This window comes from Eumetopias jubatus, unplaced genomic scaffold (assembly GCF_037043125.1).
Source record: "Eumetopias jubatus isolate StellerSeaLion01/CBP00866 unplaced genomic scaffold, mEumJub1_p1.0 scaffold_4, whole genome shotgun sequence".
In the NCBI taxonomy this organism is placed as follows: Eukaryota; Metazoa; Chordata; class Mammalia; order Carnivora; family Otariidae; genus Eumetopias; species Eumetopias jubatus.
Window position 1 is genome coordinate 54,088,955 of NW_028274810.1, and position 25,801 is coordinate 54,114,755.

A 25,801-nucleotide genomic window follows, 5' to 3' on the forward strand; every position below is an offset into this window, starting at 1 on the left:
GCTTACTGGCTGTGTGACCTCAAAAGTGTCACTAAACTTCCCTGAGCCTCAGTTCATCATCTGTAAAATGGGGATAAATAACACCTACATTGCGGGGCTGTTGTGAAGATTAATAATGCATGTAGAGTGCCAGGCAAATATTTGTTGGTAGAACATTATAATACTGTTTAGCTCAGATTTTAAGTGCCCATTAGTCAGCAAAATTAACACATATTTGTTGAGTTTCTTTATCCCAGATATAGATATACAGGCTGTATTTCTTAATATCACAAGTTCTTAGGCAGTTAAGTGTGTCTTAAAATTTTACAAATTTAATGTAGGAGTTGTTTCATTAAGCTCAAATTTACTTAACTAATTTTATATTTGGCATTTAGGTGGTTTTTAAATTTGTAATGTTCTATCTAATTCTGCAGGGAATATCTTTGAACATAAATCTTTGTTTATGTCTGACTTATTTCTGAGTCTTTCGATAGTTGGAATTAATGAGTCAAAGGATTTGAAGACTCTGAAGGTTGTTACACATATTGCCAAGTTGTATTCCAGGAAGGCTGAGTGACTTCCCTGGAACGCAGCTTACTCGGGACTGGGGTATACTGCCCATCTTCCTTGAATGTGGATTTTTGTGTGGGGACTAAGATTTCCCTAAACCACAATGAGGCAACAGTAACACACATATTTATGAAATCTACCTTGAAGCACAGCTGTTGGGAATTAAATTAGGGATGGTAACTGGGGCTAAAAGGTTAGTGACTGGTTCCTTTGGTTTCTTCCATGTGGTTTTCTTCTTTACAGAAAGAGAGATTCTACGAAAGCCGGTGCCGGCCAGTGACACCGTCTTGCAAGGAGCTGGCTGACCTTATGACCCGCTGCATGAACTATGACCCCAACCAGAGACCCTTCTTCCGAGCCATCATGAGAGACATCAATAAACTGGAAGAGCAGAGTAAGACAGTCTTACCCTGTGGCTGAGAACAGCCAGTGGCCCAGGGGAGCGGGTGAATAAAGAGCCGGTGAATGGCAGTCACTCCTTTTTAACGTGGTTTCTTTTCTCCTCTGTTAGATCCAGACATTGTTTCCGAAAGAAAGCCGGCAACCGAAGTAGACCCCACACATTTTGAAAAGCGATTCTTGAAGAGGATCCGTGACTTGGGAGAGGCAAGTTAGGCTGGAGTTCCCTGCTGACCATGTCACCTCTCTCTGCGTCCAAAGCCGCTCTCCATTCTCTGTCATTTCGGGCCAAGGTTTATGAGAGAAAGCATCTCACTGTGTTTCCTCTGGGCCAGTTGAATCACAAGGGATTCTCCATTTGACACAGGGTGACAGTGCGCATATACCTGCCTGTCCAGAGGGCTGGATGTGCACACAGGATGTTGGTCTGCTCCCTCCAGACTTGACTCTTCTCTGAGGGATGGAAGAGAATGGGAAGGGAGAGATCTGGGGGAATAGGTATAGATGGGGTAGAAATAGAAAAATCCCTGTCTCAGACTTCCCTGGGTATCTGTATCCTGCGAGGCTGCTTAAATGAGGGATTATTTACTACACAGGCCAGATAGAGTATCAGCTTTTCCCTTGGATCTTGAATGGGAATTTCCGAACAGCTAATGTGACCAGAAAAGCTACAGTGATTTGCGTCTTTGTCCAGATTTCCTGTAGTTCAGTTAAGTGAACATAGACTGTGTCCCGCACTGAGTACCTCCTGTGAGCCAAGGCTGTGTGCTGGCACTTTACAGGCGCAGCGTCCTTCATTCCTCACGCCATCCCCGAGAGGCTGCCACTGCTGTGGGCGTGGAGCCCCTCCGGAGCCAGCTCGGAAGATGGGGTGACTGGGCCCACATCACTGCCTAGTGGCCTGGTCAGGATCTGATCCCACGGCTGGTAAACACGCTTCATGCAGTGCTCTTTTCAGCTGCATGGTGGTGCCCGTCCTTCAGCCTGGGCCCATGGCTCTCAGAGAACACCACGGTTGTCCTGCAGGACCAGAAACCACTTTCATTTCCTTTTGGGTTACATTTTCATGGAAACTGGGATTGATGTGTCGGTTCACCAGTCCCCTGATACCTCTTTTTCTTAGCCCCGTCACGGAGGGGATAGCACGTGAGACCAAGAGAGGAAGGGCCCAGGTAGGAGCTTGCTGCCCCTAAGGTCAGACTGTGCCGCTTGCCCCTGGCCTTCATGGGAGCGGCACAAGGAGCAAGGCTCGTGTAAGTGTCCCTGCTGGCCCCGCGTGGGGCTCCTCTCATCAAGTGCATGGGTCTTTCCTTCTAGGGCCACTTTGGGAAGGTTGAGCTCTGCAGGTATGACCCTGAGGGGGACAATACCGGGGAGCAGGTGGCGGTCAAATCCCTGAAGCCCGAGAGTGGAGGCAACCACATAGCTGACCTGAAGAAGGAAATTGAAATCCTAAGGAACCTCTATCATGAGAACATTGTGAAGTACAAAGGCATCTGTACAGAAGATGGTATGTTGGGCACAGTGGGGTTGGTTTGAAAACGAAGGGACTGTCTGGGGTTAAAAGGCCAGTGTGAGCAGGCAGTGCCCTCAGCTGTACCTGGGCCACCTGGACACACTTGCCGGTGGTTCCTGGGAGCTCTGCGGCTTCACCATCGAATGCACAGTCATGTCCCTCAGCGCAGAGCTGCCAGGGAAGCCACCCAGCTTCCCCTGCCACCAGGGATGATCCCAGCGTTCTCTCTCCAGTACTGGAGATTGGGCTTCACTCATCCTGATATTCACACTTAGGCCCTATGAAACTGACACCCATTGTCTGTTTTTCCTATTCTGATCCAGCCCTAGCCAGGATCTTTCATTTTCTAGTTGTCTATATCAAGATGGCAAGCGGTATTTATTCATAAGTATATCTTTTTTTACCAACCAATATAATACATAACTGTATTCTAAAACTGGTAATGAAATGATGTGGCTCGTAATTTTTAAAAATCAGTCATCCTCAGTGGTTTGCAGAGCACTTAGCTCAGTGGGTGCTGATGACTGGGCTTTGTTATGTACACGAGTGTAACTATCTCCGTTCTTTGAGGATCCCAAGGTTCTGGAGCTTAAGAGGTTCAGTAGTGATTCAGGGGTGACACTGAAATCAGCTCAGGGCCTGCATCTCCAGATCCGGTACCCTCTACTCTCCCACAGTTCCTTCATCTGGTGACATCGTCCTGATGGGTGTTTTTTTCTAAACAGGAGGAAATGGTATTAAGCTCATCATGGAATTTCTGCCTTCAGGAAGTCTTAAGGAATATCTTCCAAAGAATAAGAACAAAATTAACCTCAAACAGCAATTAAAATATGCCGTTCAGATTTGTAAGGTAAAAAAAAAAACCATGTCAAAGATCAAAAAATCAGGCACTCTGTCCTGGGTAATTGGGTTGTAATTAGACTGCAAGTGGGAAGCTTTCCAGTAATTGTACCTGTACCATTTTGCTCTTCATGATTTGGATGAAAATTAGCCAGTACTAAGAAAACTGATTGGTTAATATGGCTGATTTAATGTGTATTTCTTTGAATTGGGTTAGTCTTACTATTCTTGCATTAAGAACAAACAAAAAAAAAACGAGTGATAGGTAAATGAAATGACATTGGTGCTTTTTCATGAAGCAGTGATGGATACAAAACAGAACCTGAACTGACCTTTATCAAATGCACTCTCCCTTCACCTCTCTTTCTCAGGGGATGGACTATTTGGGTTCTCGGCAGTACGTTCACCGGGACTTGGCAGCAAGGAATGTCCTCGTTGAGAGTGAGCACCAAGTGAAAATTGGAGACTTTGGTTTGACCAAAGCAATTGAAACTGACAAGGAGTACTACACAGTCAAGGATGATCGGGACAGCCCTGTGTTTTGGTAACAATCTAATGTTATGTTAATGTCTTTTGTTCTTCCTGCCCAAGTCAAGGCTAGAAAGAACTTAGCACATTTGGAATTGATTGATCTCTCCCCTCAAGAAACACCTTTTAGGCTGTGTCACTAGAAAGCAGCCCACACAGAAATGCCTGAGGTTCATACGACACCATCTTCCAAGGAGTGGAGGATGCTAACCACCCGGTGGCTGAGCATTTCCAGCTTCCCAGGAGAGGGCATTCATCTGACACAGTCCTTAAAACTGTTAGTAGTGGCAGGGGTCACATGCATGCACAGGAGGCCTAGAGGGCAGGTAGGAGGAAGGGGTGGGAACAAGGTGAGGAAGTAGGCACTGACAGATTCAGGGAGATCCCAGACAGAGCAGAGCGGAGCACAGTCCACAGGGAACTTGGCCGTCTGCTCATGGATCACTGCAGTGTCTTGGTCAGAAGGCTGCACCCTGACTGTGACCCCTTGCAGCCTGGAACGCCATCCAAGGGAGAAGCTGTTTAAGCCTCTACTCTACTGCTCCTGTAGAACAAATCAACACCTCCGAGGTGCGTCCCGCGTAGACACAAACCTAGATCTCTCCCACCCATGGAGCCTAAGCCTTCATTCAGTCATTAATATATGTAGCAGGGCCCTACTTTGTGCTGGGTACTAGAGATCCGTGGTGAACAAGCAGACTGAGTGTAGAATTTAATGGATTGGGCAGCCAATTTCATGGTGGTTTAAGCATGGAAGGGTTTAGGTTTGATTTTCTGGAAGTCCTGTTAAGACTTTAAAAGATCCATGGGGGTTTGTAAGGATGGTAGAAGAAGGCATGTGTGACTAGCAAGAATGAGATGAGAGCAGGGAATATCCCAGGACCTGAATCTGAATCAGCTTGGTGGGACTGGATCACGACGGAAGTGGGAGGTCTCAAGGACTTGCTAAGGCGGAGCACCGGAGGCCGAGTCACAGAGCTGGCGCTCTACCTTCGAGCTTTGGGACATACCACTGGAGGGTTTAAGAATGGTGGCTTTTGCTTTAAAAAGATCACTGTGAATGGGAGGGGAGCAAGATTGGAGCTAAGGAAGTGTGATTCAACCAGAGCCAGTGAGGGTGTGAACTAGGGACAGTGGTTAGGACAGTGACAGTGGGGCTTAAGAGAAGTGAGTAGGTTTGAGAAGTATAGGAACCTGGATATGGGGGTGCCTACGTTTCTGGCTTGGGCAGTTAGTTGTCATCCAACGGAACAGTTGACCTTGGAAGAAGGCTGCACAGTGAGGTCACTGCTGACTAATTGTGAACTTGCAAAGAACACTTGGGGTGTGTCATCCTATGCCTCCTCCACATGGACAGCCCATGGAATGAAGAGCACAAACTAATACTTTAAAGCAAATACGTTCTACGGAGAGCCTGTGACGGTATTGTTGTTCAAAGCAGATATGTGCTTTAGCAGATGTGTGATTAATACATTAAACACTGAGAAAAGCCGAAGAAGTGATTTTTTTTGGAGATACTCCGTGATTGTAATGTGTTGGAATATCCTTCCCAGGAAATGAAGTTTCATGGTCTGCTTGCTTTCAGGTATGCTCCCGAATGTTTAATTCAGTGTAAATTTTATATCGCCTCTGACGTCTGGTCGTTTGGAGTGACTCTGCATGAGCTGCTTACTTACTGTGACTCAGATTACAGCCCCATGGCGGTAAGTCTTCCTTGTCCCTTCATCCAAATCCAGCACCCATTGAAAATGTGTAAATTTTGTTCTTAAAGGGAATCCAGTTAGTATGTTACAGTGGGAAGTGTCACTTTTCCATTTAACATTGTCACTTGACACTTATTTGTGGCTCTCTCAAGTCCTCATTTCACAAGGAGCCCAAGTTCTAGAAAATGGTGCTGACTTTCAAGGATCTTACCTGTGTGAGGATTCCAGGGACAGTTTCCTGGGAGAATGAGGGAGCAGTGGGGAGGGCCTTGTTTGAGCTTCAGGAATTCATAAATGAGATCATTTTCACTGAGACAGGCTCTTCAGCCAGGGGAAGGGATGGTTGGTAAAGTCTGAGGAAGTGATTACAGACTAATCATTGAGAGCTAATCAAGATTTTGGGCTTTCATTTAAAATTACTGAGGGGCGCCTGGGTGGCTTAGTCGGTTAAGTGTCTGCCTTCGGCTCAGGTCATGATCCTAGGGTCCTGGGATCCAGCCCCACGTTGGGCTCCCTGCTCAGTGGGGAGTCTGCTTCTCCTCTGCTGCTCCCCGCTCTCTGTCAAATAAAATCTTTAAGAAAAATAAAGTTACTGAGGAAAAAGCCTTTTTATTATCTTAATTTAGTTAATCCTAGAAATTTTAACTTAATCTGCTGTTGATATAAATATGTGCTAAAATATTTGGTTTGATTTTACATAGTTGTTCCTGAAAATGATAGGCCCAACTCATGGCCAAATGACAGTCACAAGACTTGTGAATACATTAAAAGAAGGAAAACGTTTGCCTTGTCCACGTCACTGTCCAGATGAGGTATTTGTGGGCTATTTTACAGTGATAAACTCAGTTTGTGTTACGTTTTCAGGGCTTGAGTTACCTGGCAAGGGCTTGGGTGGGAAGAAGTAGAAAAGCCATTTTTAAGATAATTTCCTGAAGCTGAATTTCAGATCAGACATCTGTAAAACCTTCTTTGGGGCAGATGACAGCCACAAGTTAGGTTTAAAGTAAGGATTCCCTCCAACAGTAGGCCCATCTCAGCGAGCACCCTGAAGCCGCACATTCTAGTGTCGCCCGATTGTGACAAGTACATATAGCGTTGGCCCTTGACCCACATGGGATTAGGGGTGCTGACCTACACCGTTGGAAAGCTGAATGTGGCTTTTGATTACCCAAAACTTAAGTCTACTGTTGACCAGGAGCCTTACTGATAATAATAAGAGAAAAAAATGGTTAAGAGAAAATACATTTATAGCACTAGATCATATTTAATGAAAAAACTGTATATAACTGGACCTGCACAGTTCAAATCCGTGTTTGCAGGTTGTTAGTAGCATTTATGACATTTATTCAGTTTTCTGTATTCTAAAGTGATTTGAGCCTTTAAGGCCAACTCTTAATACTATTTGAGATGTACTGGAGAGTTTGTATGAATCAAAGAACCACCAGGGAGGAAATTTAGAGTCGAGTCTGCACTGAGATGTAATGACCTGGATTTTTTGGAAGGTCAATTCATGAGCTTCTCAAGATAGATTGTTCATCAATAATACTTTTGAGTAATCCATTTCCAAGAATTTTTTTTAACTCGATTTCCTCCCCTTCTTACAGGTTTATCAACTTATGAGAAAATGCTGGGAATTCCAACCATCCAATCGGACAACTTTTCAGAACCTTATTGAAGGATTTGAAGCACTTTTAAAATAAGAAGCATTGATAACATTTAAACTCCCGTGTATCAAGTCCTCCTTCCCCAACCAGTACCCAAGCCATTTAAAATTTTTAATGGAAAAAATTTGTATTTGGGTATGTAAGGCACACTGTGGTGCTTATTATGTGTAAGTACTTCCCTCTTGAAATTTGACACCTGTAACAGATAATGACGCCCGAAACAATAGAAAGCACTTAAGCACTCCTCCTTTTGGAAAAGAATGGAAAGCACCGTTATGTTTGGCTAGCGTACTGTCCCAGTTGCATACCAGAAAGGGAGAGGAGCCTACAGAAGCCCGTGTTCCCATTTGCCTGTTGATCGGAAATGCTTTCCCGGCAGAGATTGATGGACTTAGGTAATACTCTAACATGCCCTCAGATTGCAATCTCTCTCCAGTGATAGACCAAGCATTCTTGAAATATTAGATACCCGTTAGTAGACTATTGTTTCTGTACCAAGATGAGTGTATTCCTGTCACCAGTAGGACTTAAACTTTGAGTTGTCTCTTCAGTGGCTTTGCTCCTGTCCCCGTGGGTGACCAGCTAATACTGAGTTTTGAGAAAACTGGTCAGAGCCAGGGGGACAGCTGTGGAATAGATACTCTATTGCCTGTTAATTCTTGAGAACCAAGCCTGTGCTTTCCTAAAAAGTATACCATACCTTTAATCAGAAGGGACTCTAAGACCCCGGGTACTGTCATACATGCTTTTCAGAAATGTTAATGTATATCCTTTTCTAACTCTACCTCCCCTTCTGGGGCAAGCTGTTGCAGCATTGGTTCTGGATGCTGTGTGCAACCAGTGTTTTCGTACTTAACCATCCATCTACAAGAGTTCAGGAGCTACTAGACAGTTTTCAGTTTGCTTGGAGGTAGCTGGGTAATCAAAAATGTCTAATCTCTGATTCAATGTGAACTGTAAGAACTTGATGACCAAGAGTCTGAAAAACTTTTTGTTAATGCTGTCTAGCATTTGTTTGATATCCTTTTTTCCCCTTTTGAGCCTAAAGAGTTCTGGATTGATTCAATGGCAACAATAAACTTGCCATTTAAATTTATTCAATATCCCTGCATCACCAAGGTCTCTGTCTGTGTCAAACCTGTGGTCACTCTATATGCACTTTGTTTACTCTTTATACAAATAAATATACTAGAGACTTCACATGCATATGCCTTTTAATATTAAGATTTCATTTTCAAAGCATTCAAACAATTTGTCTACATAGAAAAATAACAGACTTTGTGGGGGGGGCGGAGTTTGGTAATGGTCCTTATTACAACAAACACCACTTGCTTGGTACTTATCTGTTCTATCCAATGATACACAGAGGGCAGATCCATATAGCTTAGTTCTTTTCAACCTCTTCCTGCTTTCATTTTGCAGCTCTGCCTTAAAATTCACCATCTTCTGTTTGTATTAGAGAGGTGTGACTAAGCATTGAAGATGCTTAATGCAATAGGAAATGGGAAGGAGAAGCGCAGAACATGGAGAAACCATTATTCATCTGCTGAGTCATAACCGATGCCAATCCTTAACTTTCTAGCTGTCATTTTCGAATAGAATGAAATAAATTACAAATCAGATGTACCACTTTTTAAACTTGATAATTAGAATAGGGTACCTTATTACAAGACCTTTAATCTGATTTCAAAAAGACAAGGAACAAACTTGGAAATTTCTAGATGGCAAAGGTTTTCTCATCTGTTTAATACCAAAGTCTTCAGGAAATGGTGATGTCAAAAGTTATATGCAATAATCACAATTCTTGCCGAAGTAAATTGAGTTAAATAGCTGATAATAAAAGAATAAGAGACAAAGCAGAAAGTGAGGTATAACTTACTAGCTCAAAATTGTTATACTGTTACTCCACAGTGCTCCTTCAGTATTGAGGGTTGAACTATACTGTGGAAATAGGGCATTTGAGGATCAAAACAGGCCTTGTTCTAGCAATTAGATCATCACTAGTTTATGCCATGAAATCAGACACAGAAACCTACATCGCTTGCCACTTACAAGTCTGTTGCACAAGTGAGAGGATTAGGGAATTAGTGCCATTAGACCAGAAGTCAGCGCACTCTCCCCCATAAAGGCCCAGATGACAAATATTTTAGGCTTTGCAGACCATATGGTCTCTGTCACAGCTACTCAGCACTGCCACTAGGGCACACAAGTAGCCCTAGACAATATGTAAATGAATGAGCATGTTTGTGTTCCAGTAAAATTTTATATATGGACACTGAAATTTGAATTTCATAGAACTTAATTCAAATCTGTTCTACTTCATTTAAAAATGTAAACCTCATTCTTAGCTTGCAGACAGTATAAAAACAGGTGGAGGACTAAACTTGACCCCAGGGTATAGCCTGCCAACCCCTGAAATTATTTCACCAAAGCTACTTTTTCCCCCCCAAAAATAGCTTGTTTTTCACAAAAGGTATAAATGGTAAATAACATTAAAAGTAAAGCATCTATAGTTGTGTAGAACTTGGACCTTACTATCACTCTGGGTTTTATATTGTGGGGCTGATTTGGGGGTATTTAGTTTGCATGTAGAGCATCTTTATAACATTACCACCACTGCATTTTGCAGTTGCACTCTTGTAGTTCTAGGAAAAGTTCTAAAAATCTATAAATGAGATTACTTCTAGGGAAAGTAGATTGAAATGCACATTGGCATATAAGAAACTCATTCTTCTAAGGCTCAGGAAACAAGACCGTTTCCCATTTATTGCTTCATACTTTTATATATGGTGTCAAAATTATTCCCAGTCCTAAACAAGGAATATTGGAACATTGTTAATTTCTCCAGTGGACTATAATTTAATACCAATTAAGATGCATCTACTTGTAATGGAAAATGTCCTGTATTATCTTATTGCTACTTATTTTTTATTTGGCAATTCTGCTTGCTGCACAATACAGTTCCTTCTGGGAAATTAGAAACCCGTATTTAAAGGATATGGCTAGTCTGAATGTAGTTAAGGCAGCAATGAACAGCAGAGATACTGCAAAAAACCTTATGAGGTTATAAGGAGAGAACTTAACTCAATATACGCGCTTCTTTTTTAAGTAGGTTTCCATGTAATAAGCTCCTGTGCCCTGAGAATGCTGGTCAACAAATTCCACAGAACCACCTTCTGGGGCAGAGATGAGATATGATGAGCCTCGCTTTTCATTTCTTAAAGAGGATACCTATGAGAAAAAGCACAATGCTAATATCTAAATTAAAAATTGGTTTATTCATTAAAGATGTTTATAAGAAAAGCAATTCTTCTGATTTGCTCTAAAAACAAAATAGGATAAATAGCAAATTGATCAAATTAAAACATTAAGATTTCTATATCAAAGTCACTTGTGGAACTTTTAAAAAATACAAACCAGCCTCTGAGTGCCCTCTCTCCTCCACCCCCAGTATTTGGGGGAAAGGAAAAAAAAAAGCAATTGCATTGCTTCTGCTGTCCCCACCTAGTTAAACCCCACTGCGTCAGAATACCTATACGAGATGTCAGTATTCCTCTGAGAAAGGTGAGTGGCTAAGAAGTTGAACTGCATAGCAGATTAGATGGTGGGTCTGTCTAGTAACAAAAGAAGTGGCAACGTACTAGTAGGTCTAAAAACACAAATGGTTCCAGACCCAAGTGGAACACAGGTGTGCATGGGGAATTCAAGACCATTTCCAGAGCTCAGAGGAAGATGGCAGAATAGGAAGATCCTGAGCTTACCTCATCCCATAGGGGCAACAAGGACATCTATGCAACTAATTCTGAAGATGACCTGAAGACTGACAGATCTTCTGCAGCCAATAGAAGGGTACACGGAAAAGGGTAGGAGGAGCAGAAATGCAATATGGAACCAAACCCCAGCACAACTCCCCGTAAACAGGAGGGACATCATAAGCACAGAGGAGCAAGGGGATCAGAGCCCACACCAAACACCCTGCACTAGGAAGGTGAGTATCCATATCTCTGGCTTTCAAAATCAGTGAGGCTTACCTCCAGGAGAGCTAGAGGGTGTAAGAAATTGAGTCTCCACCCTTAAAGAGCCAACAAGCCAAATAACAGCCCAAGACACAGCACGAAAGAGTTTGAAAAGTACCTGGGCTATACATGGAAATTTATTGACTAATTTTAGGACATGTGCCAGTGGGGCAGGCGGTTTTCTGCAGGAGTTTTCTCTGGAAATAAAAGTGCTGGCAGGTGCCATTTTTCTTGCCTTTCCCCAGCCTAGATAGCCAGAGGCTTCCAGGAGTCCGTTCTAGCACACTTCATCTGCCTTGCTAGCACTACGTGCCCCATCGTGTCATTCCTTTGTGGACCTGCCCGGGGCAGGGGAGGGATGCAAACCCTCTCCACCAGTACACATGCAGCAGTCAAAGTGGCTCATTACTATACAGATAGCTGGGCTGAGTGCCAACCCTGCCCACCAGTGAGCTTATGGTGGCTGCAGTCAGGCCTCTAAGCCAGCAGCACAGAAAGCAAACCCTACCCACCAGTGCACCCACAGTAGCTGCAACCAGCCCTCACAGGGAGCAAGCCCTGCATCCCGGCCACTTGCAACAGTCATAGCTCAGCCACAACAGGAGGGCACATGTAGCCCACACAGGGAACACCCTTGGAGTACTTGGTTCTAGTGACTAGGAACAGCTTACAACAGGGCCCCTTCTACACAAAGCCACTTTCCTGTAGTGATCTCCTGATCTACTTTCAAGATCAGGAGACAGCTGACTGGCTTAATACGTAGACAAACAAGGAGTTAGACAAAATGACACAAAGGAATATGTCCCAAATGAAAGATGACAAAAATCACAGAAAAAGAGCTAAATAAAACAGATAAGCAATATGCCTGATAAAAAGTTCAAAGTCATGGTCATAAAGATACTCACCAGACTTGAGAGAAGAGTGGATGACCTCAGAACTTCAACAGAGAGATAGAAAATATAAAAACCAATCAGGGGTGAAGAGTATGATAGCTGATGTGAGCAATACACTAGTGGGAATCAACAGATGAGAGGATGCTGAAGAATGGGTCAGGGATCTGGAAGACAGGGTAACAGGAAGCAACCAGGCTGAACAGCAAAAAGAATAAATAATGACAGGTTAAGAGACCTCTGCAACATCATCAGCATAATAACATTCACGTTATAAGAACCCAGAAGGAGAAGAGAGACACAAGGCAGCAGAACTTACTTGAAGAAATAACATCTGAAAACTTTCCTAATCTGGGGAAAACAGACATTCAGGTCCAGGAAACACAGAGAGCCCCAAACAAGATGAGCCCAAGGATGTCCATACCGAGAGTCATAATAATTAAAATGGCAAAAATTAAAGATGAAGAGGCAATCTTAAAAACAAGAGATAAGTAAACAGTTACATACAAGGGAAACCCCATAAGGGTATCATCTGATTTTTCAGTCCAGAGGAGTGGCATGCTGTATGCAAGGTGCTGAAAGAATAAAACTGACAACCAAGAACACTATATTCAGTCTTTCAAGAAATGTTAAAGAATTCTTTAAGTGGAAAAAAGACCAAAACTAGAAGAAAATTATGAAAGGAAGAACTTTTGCTGGTAAAAGTACACATAGTAAAGGTAGTAGATCAATCACAAAGCTAGTAAAGAGATTAAAACACAAAAGTAGTAAAATTATATATTCAAAAATTAGTCAAGGGGTACACAAGATATAGAATAAGACATCATAGACATAAAATGTAGAAGGAGTAAAAATTTCATGCTTTTAAAATGTGCTTGAGCTTAAGTGACCATCAAACTCAATGTAGACTGCTGTATACACATAGGATGTTATATACGAACCCAGTGGTAACCAAAACCCTCTAATAGATAAAGAGAAAGGAATCTAAGCATAACACTCAAGAAAGCCATCACCACAAGGAGGAGAGCAAAAGAAAGGAACAAAACAAAAAAGTTAACAAAATGACAATGAACACATCAATACTTACTTTAAATGTAAATGGACTAAATGGTCCAATCAAAAGACACAGAATGGATAAAAAGAGTTAAAACCCAAAGACCCATCTATATGCTACCTGCAAAAAACTCACTTTAGACCTAAAGACATATATAGACTAAAATGAAGATACAGAAAAAAGTTATTCCATGTATATGGAAGCCAAAAAAAACCCCAAAAATCAAAAAACAAACCCCACAGCTGGGGTACCAATACTCAGATAAAATAGACTTTAAAAGAAAGACTGTCACAAAAGAAAAAAAGGTCATTACATCTTGATAAAGGGATCAATCCAAGAAGATATAACAATTGTAAATATTTGCACACCCAATTTAGGAACACCTAACTATATAAAAAAAATATTAACAGACATAAGGAAGAAACTGGCAGTAATACGATAAAAGTAGGGGATGTTAACACACTACTTACATCAATGTATAGGTCATCCAGACAGAAAAATGAATAAGGACACAATGGCTTTGAATAAAATTTTAGACCAGAGGGACCTAACAATATATACAGAACATTCCACTCCAAAAGAACAGAATACATATTCAAGGGCATGTGGGACATTCTCTTGGATAGGCCACAAAACAAATCTCAATATGTTTAAGAAAACATCATATCAAGTATCTTTTCTGATCAGAGCAGTTAGAAATCAATTAGAAGGAAAAAACTGGAAGGAAAAAAACTGGAAGAAACAGAAGCACATGTAGGCTAAATAACATGTTACTAAACAACCAATCAGCCAATGAAGAAATCAAAGAGCATATCAGAAAAATATCTGGACACAAATGAAAATGGAGATGCTACAGTTCAAAATCTTTAGGATGCAGCTAAAGCAGTTCCAAGAGGGGAAGTTCACGGCAATACAGGCCTACCTCAAGAAACAAGAAAAACTTCAACCATCGAACCTTATGCTTAAAGGAACTAGAATAAGAACAAAAGCCAAAGTTAGAAGAAGGAAATACTAAAAATCAGAATGGAAATAAATGAAATAAATCCTTAAAAAAACAATAGGAATAATCAATGAGACTTAAGAACTAGTTCTCTGAAAATTGATACACCATTATCCAACTGATCAATAAAAAAAAAAGAAAACCCAATATTGGAAATGAAAGTTACAATGGATACCTCAGAAATACAAAAAATTATAATTACTACAGAAAATCATATGCCAACAAATTGGACAAACTAGAAGAAATAAATTCCTAGAAACATAAAATCTTCCAAGACTGAATCAGAAAGAAACAGAAAACCTGAATAGACCAATTACTATTAAGAAAATTGAATCAGTAGGCAAAAAAATTCCCAACAAGCCTAAGACCAGATGGCTTTACAGGTGAATTTTACCAAATATTTAAAGAAGTGTTAACTCCTCAAACTATTCAAAAAAATAGAAGAGGAAGGAACACTTCCAAATTCATTCTACATGGCCAGCATTACCCTGATACCAAAACCAGACAAAGATACAACCAAAAAACAAAATTACAAGCCAATATCCTTCATGAACATAGTTGCAAAAATCTTCAAAAAATATTAGCAAACTAAATTCAAAAATACTTAAAAAGACCATACACCACTGTCAAGTGGGATTTATTCCAGGGATGCAAGGATGGCACAATATACACCAATCAATGTGATACACCACGTTTACACAGGGAAGGATCAAAGTCATATGATTATCTCAATAGATGCAGAAAAAGCATTTGACAAAATTCAACATGAATTCATGATAAAAACTCAACAGAGTGGGTATGAAGGGATCATAACATAATAAAGGCCATCTATGACAACCCATAGCTAACATACTCAATGATGAACAACAGAGCTTTTCCTCTAAGATCAGGAACAAGACAAGGATGTCCACTCTTGCCACTTTTATTCAATGTACTATTGGAAGTCCTAGCAATTGCAATCAGACAAGAAGAAGAAAAGGCATCCAAACTGATAAGAAGTTAAACTGTCAATATTTGCAGAGAACAGGATACTATATGTAGAAAACCCTAAAGACTCCACCAAAACCTGTTAGAATTTATAAATGAGTTCATGGTGGCTCAGTCAGTTAAGCATCTGACTCTTGATTTTGACTCAGATCATGATCACAGGGTCATGAGATCGAGCCTCACATGAGGCCTGCGATGGGTGTGAAGCCTACTTAAGATTCTCTCTTGCCCTCTCCTTCTGCCCTTCTCCTCTGCACACTTTCTCTAAAATAAAGAAATCTTGAAAAATAAAAATAAAAATAAATGGATTCAGGCAAGTTGTGTAATACAAAATCAATATACAGAAAAATGTTGCATTTCTATACATTAATAATGAAATAACAGAAAGGGAAATGAAGAAAAAAATACCCATTTACAACTGCATCAAAAGAATCAAATATTTAGGAATAAATTTAACCAAGGAGGTAAAAGATCTATCTTCTGAAAACCATAGGACACTGATGACAGAACTCAATGATGACACAAATACATGGAAAAATATACCATGCTCATGAACTGGAAGAATATATTCTTAAAACGTCCATAATACCCAAGGCAATCTACCAATTTAATGCAATCTCTATCAAAATACTACAATATTTTTTCAGAACTATAGCCAAAAAAAAAAAAAAAAAAAAAATCCAAAAATTTGTCTGGAACCACAAAAGCCCCTAAATAGCCAAAGCAATCTTGAAAAAGAAGAACAAAGCTGAAGGTATCACAATCCCAGATTTCAAATTATATTACAAAGCTGTAGTAATTAAAACAGCATGGTGTCATCACAAAAATAGATACATAGATCAATGGAACAGAATCGAGAGCCCATGTTTATGTGGTCAATTAATAACAACAAAGAAGGGAAAAATACACAATTGAGCAAAGATCGTCTCTTCAATAAATGGTACTGAGAAAACTGGACAACTATATGCAATGAAACTGAATCACCTTACACAGTAAACAAAATAAATTCAAAATAGATTAAAGACCTAAATGTGAGACCTAAAACCATAAAACTCATATAAGAAAACATAGACAGTAATCTCTTGGACATCAAACTTTTCTGGATATGTCTCCTCCAAGGAAAGCAAAAGCAAAAAAAAAACCCAAACCAACAAACAAAAATCAAAATTGGGCTTATATCAAACTAAAAAAGATTTCGCACAGTGAAGGAAACCATCAACAAAACAAAAACCAAACCCATCTGCTCCTTCCAGCCCACTTCAAGTCATCAGTGTCTCTCTAGAAGGAGTTGTTACACATGCCTGTGCCCCAGCTTTTATGGCTGCCACTCAAGGGATGGTCTCTATATAGCCTGACTCCGATAGCCAACAGAACTTATATTCATGAGTCCCACAGTACTGTAGGAAACAAAAAATTCTTAATGGATGCAGGGACATCCTCTCTACCCCCAACCTATGACTATATACCTGGGCCAAGCACAGAGGGAACAGGCAAAAACTTCCTTTTCTATCTATCCCTGGAAGAGGTTTAACTACATACTTCCCCAGCTGCTGCCTGAGTGTCCAGGTTCTAATCAGCCTGCATCTAGGTGCTAACTGCAACCCATCCTTTTAGCACACTGACAAGTCTTTAGTGCACCCTCAACTACTAAAAGTCACTAAGAACAAAGGAGGAGGCTTGGATAATCACAAACGTTTGAGGGACACTAAGAGCTCAGGCCAGGTTCATCCCCTATACAACACCATTCTGTCAAGACTGGGAGAGGTGGCTATTTTATCTAATGTGCAGAAACCAACACAGAGAGTCAAAGAAAATGAAGAAACAGGGAAATGTGTTGCAAACAAAAGGACAAGGTAAATATCCAGAAGCAGATTGCAATTAAACAGAGATAAGTGATTTACCTGAGAGGAGTTTGAAATAACAGTCAAAAAGTTCAGGAAAATAATGCATGAACAAAGTGAGAATTTCAACAGAGACAGAAAATCTCTTAAAAGTACCAAACAGAAAACTCAGAGCTGAAGAATACAACTCAACTGAAAAAAAAATTCAACAGAAAGGTTCAGCAGCAGACTAGATCAACCAGAAGAAAGAGCGAATGAACTTGAAGACAGGTCAGTGGAATTCATCCAATCGGGGTTGTAAAAAAAAAGAATAAAGATACCTTAAGGGACTTATGGATCACCATCAGACAAATCAATATATACATTATAGAGGTCCCAGAAGGAAAGGAGAGAGAAAAAGGGGCAGAAAGCTTTTTCAAAGAATTAATGGATGAAAATTTCCCTACCCTGAGGGAAGAAACAGACATCCAGATCCATAAAGTCCAACAAGCACCAAACAAGATGAATTCAAAGAGACCTATATGGAGACACATAATTAAATTATTAGATATTAAAGATAAGGAGAGACTCTTTAAAAAAAAAGATTTTATTTATTTATTTGACAGAGAGATAGGGAGCACAAGTAGGCAGAGTGGCAGGCAGAGGGAGAGGGTGAAGCATGTTCTCTGCTGAGCAGGGAGCTGGAAGTGGGGCTCAATCCCAGGACCCCAGGATCATGACCTGAGCCGAAGGCAGATGCTTAACCGACTGAGCCACCCAGGTGCCCTGATAAGGAGAGACTCTTAAAAGCAGCAAGAGAAAAGCAAGTTGTTATGCAAGGGAACCCCCTTAAGACTATAAGCAGATTTTTTAGCAAACCTAAAACCATAAAATTCCTAGAAGAAAACATAGGTGGTAAGCTCCTTGGCATCAGTCTTGGTGATGATTTTTTGGGTTTAACACCAAAAGTTAAAGGAAACAAAAGCAAAAAAACAAAGCAGGGGGGAGCACAAGAAACTGAAAAGTTTCTGCACAGCACAGAATACCATCAACAAAATGAAAAAGCAACCTACTAAAGGAGAAAATACTGGCAAATCATATATCTGATAAGGGGTTAATGTCCGAAATAGATAAACCACTCATGCAACTCAATAGCAAAAAACCAAACTGCTATTATAAAATGGACAGAGGATCTGAATAGACAACTGTCCAAAATGTAGAGATAGTCAATAGGTACATGAAAAGATGTTCAATAGCACTAATGATCAGGGAAATGCAGATCAAAACCACGGAGAGCAGGAATGCAGAAGCCTGTGATGAGACACGGAAGAGAGTAGTGGCAAATGAAGTTGGAAAGACATGCTGGCCTCAGTCACGGAGGGGGGTGAGAATGAGATATCACCTCATACCTAGTAGAATGGCTATTATCAAAAACAAAAGATGTTAACTATACTGGAATTAAAATTAAAAACTTAATAAAAAAGATGAGATAACAAGTGTTGGTGAGGATGTGCAGAAAGGGGAACTTTTATGCACTACTGGTGGGAATGTAAGTTGGTGCAGCCACTATGAACAAGAGTAGAGGGGTTCCTCAAAAATTAAAAAATAGAACTACCATTAGATCTAGCAATTCCAGTTTTGGGTATTTGTCTGAAGGAAACAAAAACACTAACTCATTAGTGATATCTGGGCTCCCCATGTTCACTGCAGCATTATGAAAGCAACCTAAGCGTCTATCAATGGATGAATGGATACAGAGAATCTCTCTCTCTCTCGTGCACACACAGTGAGAGAGAGAGAGAGAGAGAGAGAGATTATTTAGCCATAAAAGGAGAAAATTTGTGACAACATAGATGGAGCTTGAGGGCATTATGGTCAATAAGTCAGTTAGAGAAAGACAAACACCATAGGATTTCATAGGTGGAATCTAAAAAATCTAAAAAACAAAGAAAAGAAAGCAAATGAAACTATAGATACAGAACACAGATCGGTGGTTGCCAGAGATGGTGGGGAGTGGGGTGGGTGAAATGGGTGAAGGTGGTTAAAAGATACAAACTTCCATTAATAGATTAGTAAGTCTTAGGGATGTAATGCACAGCATGGTAACTATAATAATACTGTGTTGTATATTTAGAAGTTGCTACAAGAGGGGCACCTGGGTGGCTCAGTCAGTTAAGCATCTGCCTTCAGCTCAGGTCAGTCCTGGGGTCGAGTCCTGCATTGGGTTCCCTGTTCGGCAGGGAGTCTGCTTCTCCCTCTGCCTCTGCCTTGCTCATGCTCTCTCTCTCACGCTCTCTAATAAATAAAATCTTTTTTAAAAAGTTGCTGTAAGAGTAAATCTTAAAAGTTCTCATCAAAAGAAAACAATCTGTAACCCTGTGGTGGTGATGGATGTTAAACTAGACTTCCTGTAACAATCATTTCACAATATGTGCAAATATTGATTATGTTGGAGACTTGAAACTAATATGTTATATACCAACTATATCTCCATTAAAAAAAGAAATTCCACCCTAGGTTAAGATTGCCTGCAACAAAATTGCATACGAAGACCCTAATTCCTCCACTATCCAGCCTCTAATTATTCTCTTCAGCTGCCTTTTTCATTTGACCCCCTTTGTTGGTCCGGTGGTCTTACTGCGTGTTAGACTGTGGCCACTAACACTGTCAGACTCTTTCTTCTTCTTATTTTTTAAATTTTATTTTATTATGTTATGTCAGTCACCATACAGTACATCATTAGATTTTGATGTAGTGATCCACGATTCATTGTTTGCGTATCACACCCAGTGCTCCATGCAGTACGTGCCCTCCTTAATACCCGTCACCAGGCTAACCCATGAACTTTTTCTTATTAGTGTTCTTCCTCTAATAAATGATCAGTCCATTAAATTAAATTTTGAAAAGCTACTTGTTTGATAACCCAATCCATTTTTCAAATGTAACAGGGAACAGGGAAAGAAATAATACCTAACTCCAGGATCTGGAAATTGCACACTTTCAATTCCCTTCCCTTGATTCTTCCTGCTTTGTGGTAATCCATATTTCCTGTCTTAGTATAAAGCAAATCAATAATCTGAATTTTCTTTTCTTTCTATACTATCTTTATTCTCAGAAGGCAGGGAGGAAATTTGTTAGGTGCTTTCACTGGAAGGACTTGCCAGTTGTGCTACACCATCCACAGGAAGAATCAAGTGAGATGCAGGAGATCTGCAAAACCCTTCACTGAGCAGAAGGGGGAAGATCAGTAAGAGGAAAGGACAACGGAGGTCATTCTCACCCATACGGTACTGGGGGAGAGACGATTTTTTCTGCTATGCCCTATCTAACATATCTAATTGTTAGTGCAAGGACTGCTGGGGACAATGGGAAGTGATGACAGTTGATTACAATTTTTGAAACAAAGCTCAGTGTTCTCGGAGAAATAAATCTGGATCAAACATCGGGAAAAGGGAAAACCACAAAAGACGAGGAGAGCATAGCAGGCAAACACTCTTCCTTCTAGTTCATATTTGCAGGATACAGACATTCATTCCTTCATAGACTAACTACTGAGGGCACCGGGCTGTGTGCTATGGGGTTACCTAGGTAAATGAAGCTTGTAGTGGGCCCTCCAAATGCTCATATCCTAGGAGGGGAAGTAAGAAAAGCACAAAACTAATTTCTAAAAGGAGAACGCCACCGTGCCAAATGAGACATAGAGGTGAAGTGCTCAAGCTTTTCATAGAAGGGAAAATGGGAGAGGAGAGTTTGAGAAATATGGACAAAATTTTCATGGATGAGAAGGCATCTGGATGGACTGGGAGAGGATGTCAGATGTGGACATGAAGAGAGTGGGAATGGCCCTTCTGGCCGAGAGGTGATGCCTGAGCAAAGGCAGGTGGCAGGAAGACACGGGCCTGGGAGGGCACGTAGTGGCCGATCCATGGAAAAGAGTGCAGCAAATGAGGTTGGGAAGGCAGGCTGGCCTCAGTCATGGAGGGGCTGGAATGCCAGGCTAAGGATTATCAGTGGAATCATAAATCAGATCTTGAATCTGGAAAATGTAATAAGCAGCTCTATAAAAAATGTGGTAATGGAAGAGATAGGCATTAGATACATACATGTGGGCAAACACAGAGATTATATGTGATTTAAAACTTTGGTTAAAATTTTACATGGGATAAATGAGAAAGTGGTACACCTTGAAAATCTGAAAAAAAAAATTCAACGGGCATTTATGCTTGGAGAGACTAAAGAAAGACACTGAGGACAATGTCTACTATTCAGGTGTAAACCAAATTAGCAAGATATCCAAACCATAATACATTTGAGAGAGAAACTGACAAAACTGAATGGTGATGCTATTCTACACCATATCGCTGACACCTGCCCTGTGCAGTAGCAGAAAAGGAACTATCTGCATTGCATAGATGTGAAAACAAAAGCCAGATATCTTAGGTGACCTGGCTGAAATCACAAGGTTATCAAATATTAGAGCCATGAATCCAACCCATTTCTTTGTCACTCTGGTATCCTTTTCATTAATCCAAACCGCCTTATTTCTAAAAATACATTTTGTGTACACAGGATGAAGCCCACTCCGTAACTATGCAGTTGCTATTTTATTTTTGGATTTAAAGAAAGAAATCTCATTTTCTTCCTTTAATTAAAGCAAATATTTTTATCTTCATGTAAATGTGGATTCATTTCCTTTTGTTCCCATGTGAATTTAGAAAAGAGAACGTTGCGGTTTCATTTTTGGAGTGTGTCTTAAGCTTGATATTTAAGCTCACTTCCATAATTGAACTGAAGGCTAGTTTTATTTTTTTTTCTTAAAAAAAGATTTTATTTATTTGAGAAGGAGAATGAGAGAGAGCGAGCACGAGAGGGAGGAGGGTCAGAGGGAGAAGCAGACTCCCCGTGGAGCAGGGAGCCCGATGTGGGGCTCGATCCCGGGACTCCAGGATCATGACCTGAGCCGAAGGCAGCCTTTTAACACTTTTTATTTTTTTTTAAATATTTATTTATTTGAAAGAGAGAATGAGATAGAGCATGAGAGGGGGGAGGGTCAGAGGGAGAAGCAGACTCTCTGCTCAGCAGGGAGCCCAATGCGGGACTCGATCCCAGGACTCCAGGATCATGACCTGAGCCGAAGGCAGTCGCCCAACCAACTGAGCCACCCAGGCACCCTGAAGGCTAGTTTTAAAAGGCTGATAAGAATTCACAAAAACGGGATTGTGACTATCCCCCCGGGAGATTCTTTTAGGATAGATTCATGCTGATCGTGAACTGGGTTCAGCTCCTCTACTACTGGTCCGAAGTCACGCTAGTATTCAGTCCTGCTCTTCGGACGGGACTGGAACCGTGGGGTGTATAGTCTTCGAAATACAAAATCAAATTGGTTTTTTGAAAATTCTGCCTCTACTTAGGACTCCTCAGCCTCACTTTTTTTTTTTAATGAATTACAGGCCTGGCCTCTTTTTTTTTTTTAAGATTTTATTTATTTATTTTAGAGAGAGGGAACACACGAGTGGTGAGGAGAGGGAGAGGGAGCGAGAGAATCCTGAGCAGACACCGTGCTGAGCACAGAGCCTGATGTGGGGCTCAATCTCACGACCCTGAGATCATGACCTGAGTGGAAATCAGGAGCTGGACACTTAACTGATTCAGCCACCCAGGTGCCCCTCCTCAGCCTCCCTTTTACCTTTAGCCCCACCTTTACCTTCTCTACGTCTTTTGTCTCATTAGTGGAGTTAGATTAGATGGAGAACCTAAAATGAACAACTGCACTAGTTCTTCTAGAATCTGTATCGATCCCTTAATATTCTTTTCTTATGGCTTCAAGTCCAACTTTTGGACTTTATACCTAGAGAAACATGAATTAATTTATCTTCTCTGCATTAAGCATAGTTCACTTCTAAAATTTTATTTAAATACAATTCTTCTCTTGGAGCGCCTGGATGGCTCAGACGGTTAAGCGTCTGCCTTCGGCTCAGGCCATGGTCCCAAGGTCCTAGGATCGAGCCCCGCACCCGCTTCTCCCACTCCCTCTGCTGCTCCCCTTGTTTGTGTTCCTTCTCTGTCTCTCTGTCAAATAAATAAAATCTTTTTTAAAAAATACGATTTTTCACTCTTCCCCATTTAAAAATGTCTTAAAACCAAATTTCCTTTATTTTGCGACATTAATGACATAACAGTAAAATGTCTCTTCCTCATATATATGCATAGACATTTTCAATTTTCACATTAATTTTTCCTTCTCAGCTACTTGCCTTTCCTCATGAATAATGTGAAGTTTTAACTTTGAATTTAAGGACTGATCCTCCGAAAGTACTGGAGCACATTCCAAAAAATAAAATTTGAGTGCCTCACCAGTTTCAGTGTGCCAAGTTATACAAATTCTATATCTTAGGTTTAAGTATTTTTTTAAAAGATTTTATTTATTTGAGAGAGAGAATGAGAGAGAGAGAGCACACGAGAGGGAAGAGGGTCAGAGGGAGAGGCAGACTCCCCGCTGAGCAGGGAGCCCCGATGCAGGACTCGATCCTGGGACTCCAGGATCATGACCTGAGCCGAAGGCAGTCGCTGAACCAACTGAGCCACCCAGGTGCCCTAAGTATGTTTAATAAGGACTCTTAGAGTGCCTGAGTGGCAAAGTCAGTTAAGTGACCAACTCTTGGTTTCGGCTCAGGTCATGATCTCAGAGTCGTGAGATAAGAGCCCCACGTCAGGCTCCATGCTTAGCATAGAGTCTGCTTAAGACTCTCTCTCCCTCTGCCCCTCCCCCTCCCCGTCTCTCAAATAAATAATCTTTTATTTTTTTAAGGACTCTTACACATTAAAATCCTTTGAAAAATTTAGACTAACGTGCGAGTAGCAATTCAAAACTATCTTTAGATTTAAGTATACTGTACACTATTCTTTTATTAAATTTTAAATAAATTAACATTTAAAAAACTGATTTCGTTTATAAACAAAGATTTTAAAGTAATGAGGGTAACTAAATTCCAAGTGGTTTTCCTTAATTCCAATTTTTAGCAAAAATCATTTTTTAAAGCATTTTCCAAATTATTGGCTAGGGTTAATATAATCTATGGTTCCATAATTATTGTTTAAAGTACCATTAGGTTGTTAAAAATATTTTATACAGTTGGTGTTTTGTCACAAGATTCTCATCTACCACAGTCCACACAAAAATCTTTTTGGCCGGTCTCTGCACTTTTTTCCCACTAGGTGGCAGCATTAGGCTCTATATGAAAGGACTGAACACCACCAACCAGGCTTTTTTGTTCATTTTTCAGTTTCCTATTTCCTCATCAGAGTCTTATTACACATTCTGTGGTTGATTCCCTGAAACAGGCAATCAGCTTCCTTGCAGGAAAGACTCCTGTAACCAAGGGCAACACAAGAGTACAACAGGCAGGTAGATAGTATTCCCCTAACATACCACATACCAGACAGCTAACCAGTTTGGCAAGTGTCAAACGAAAACCCTAAACCACAATTTAAACAGTCCTACAAAACAGCTGAAATAATTCCTACATTATTCTTTACATTATTACACTCATGACTATGTCAAACTGAAAAGTTGCCTAATGGAAATCGTGACCTATTTTACATTTTACCAAAAAGGGGGGAGGAAGGAAATGTCTTGTTTTTGACAGATCTATAATTAGATGTTAGGTGTAGGCATTTAATAAAAACTAAATTGGCTCAAAGCCTTTTCCCTTAAGGCGGGCTTCTCCCAACCATCTGACATAGATGTACCCATTTATCGCTACCTAGAACCTGACATTTCAAACTCCATTTATACAAACTAACAGGATTATGGGGTGCCTGGCTGGCTCAGTGGGTGGAGCATGGGACTCGATCTCAGGGATCTCAGGGTTGTGAGTTCGAGCCCCACATTGAACCAACTGGGTATAGAGATTAAAAATAAAATTAAAAAAAAAAACAACCACACACACAAATTAATGGGATTATGTAGCCGACTCTAATGCTACTATCATCGCTCGAGTGTTACTGTAAATTTTTAACTACATCTATTTTTAACTTTTCTCAATAAGAGAATATTTAAGAAATGCACTTTTTGAGAAAATAACTATGGCTCAATGGCACTACCCCATTATTATAATCAACTAAAGAAACAGGATGCGTAGACCATTTTAAATTGTTTTTTGATTAGAACTAGATCTGTAATTAATTTAACTTGTTTTCCTCTCATTATATACTTTCAGGATCTCTAAAACACTGAGGGAAAATGCTACCCTCTATTTAGTACAGTTAGGCTTTTGTTTTTTTAATTAGAGTCCAACATTTGCTGATACTCACAAGGTTGCACAACCATCACCACAATCTAATTCCAGAATATTTTCATCACTCCAAAAGAAGCCCTGTACCTGTTAACAGTTACTCCACAACTCCTACTTCCCTGACCCCCAGTAACTGTTCATGTTCTCTATGAATTTGTCTATTCTGGACATTTCATATAAATGGGATCATATAATATGTGACCTTTCATGTCTGGCTTATTTCACTTAGCATAATGATTTCAAGTTTCATCCATGCTGTGACAAAGATTAGTATTCCATTCCTTTTATAGAACATAACGTTGCATTGTATGGATATGCCATAGCTTCTTTATTCATTCATCAACTGATTGACATGCGGGTCATTTCCCTTTTGGCTACGATGAATAATGCTGCTATGAAAATTAATGCCCAACTTTGTGTATAGACCTACATTTTCAGTTCTCTTGGGTCCATATGTAGGAGTGAAATTCCTAGGTCCTATGGTAACTGTGTGTTTAACATTTTGAGGAACTGCCAAATTTTTCCAAAGCAGCTGCACCAT

The 25,801-nt window shown here is 40.4% G+C and overlaps 2 protein-coding genes across 2 annotated transcripts in view; one reads left to right on the forward strand and one right to left on the reverse strand.

Moving 5' to 3' along the window:
* The window catches only part of JAK1 (Janus kinase 1), a 123,737-nt gene extending 115,338 nt beyond the window's left edge, over positions 1 to 8,399 (forward strand). The window contains exons 18-25 of the mRNA XM_028102414.2: positions 793 to 943; positions 1,061 to 1,155; positions 2,266 to 2,458; positions 3,190 to 3,314; positions 3,676 to 3,848; positions 5,418 to 5,535; positions 6,237 to 6,347; positions 7,140 to 8,399. Coding sequence (XP_027958215.1) covers positions 793 to 943; positions 1,061 to 1,155; positions 2,266 to 2,458; positions 3,190 to 3,314; positions 3,676 to 3,848; positions 5,418 to 5,535; positions 6,237 to 6,347; positions 7,140 to 7,235 — 1,062 coding nt within the window. The 3' untranslated portion in view covers positions 7,236 to 8,399. The remainder of the gene's footprint in view (positions 1 to 792; positions 944 to 1,060; positions 1,156 to 2,265; positions 2,459 to 3,189; positions 3,315 to 3,675; positions 3,849 to 5,417; positions 5,536 to 6,236; positions 6,348 to 7,139) is intronic.
* Positions 8,400 to 10,226: 1,827 nt separating this feature from the next.
* Positions 10,227 to 25,801, reverse strand: part of RAVER2 (ribonucleoprotein, PTB binding 2) — a 95,338-nt gene continuing 79,763 nt past the window's right edge. The window contains exon 12 of the mRNA XM_088022396.1: positions 10,227 to 10,430. Coding sequence (XP_087878522.1) covers positions 10,284 to 10,430 — 147 coding nt within the window. The 3' untranslated portion in view covers positions 10,227 to 10,283. The remainder of the gene's footprint in view (positions 10,431 to 25,801) is intronic.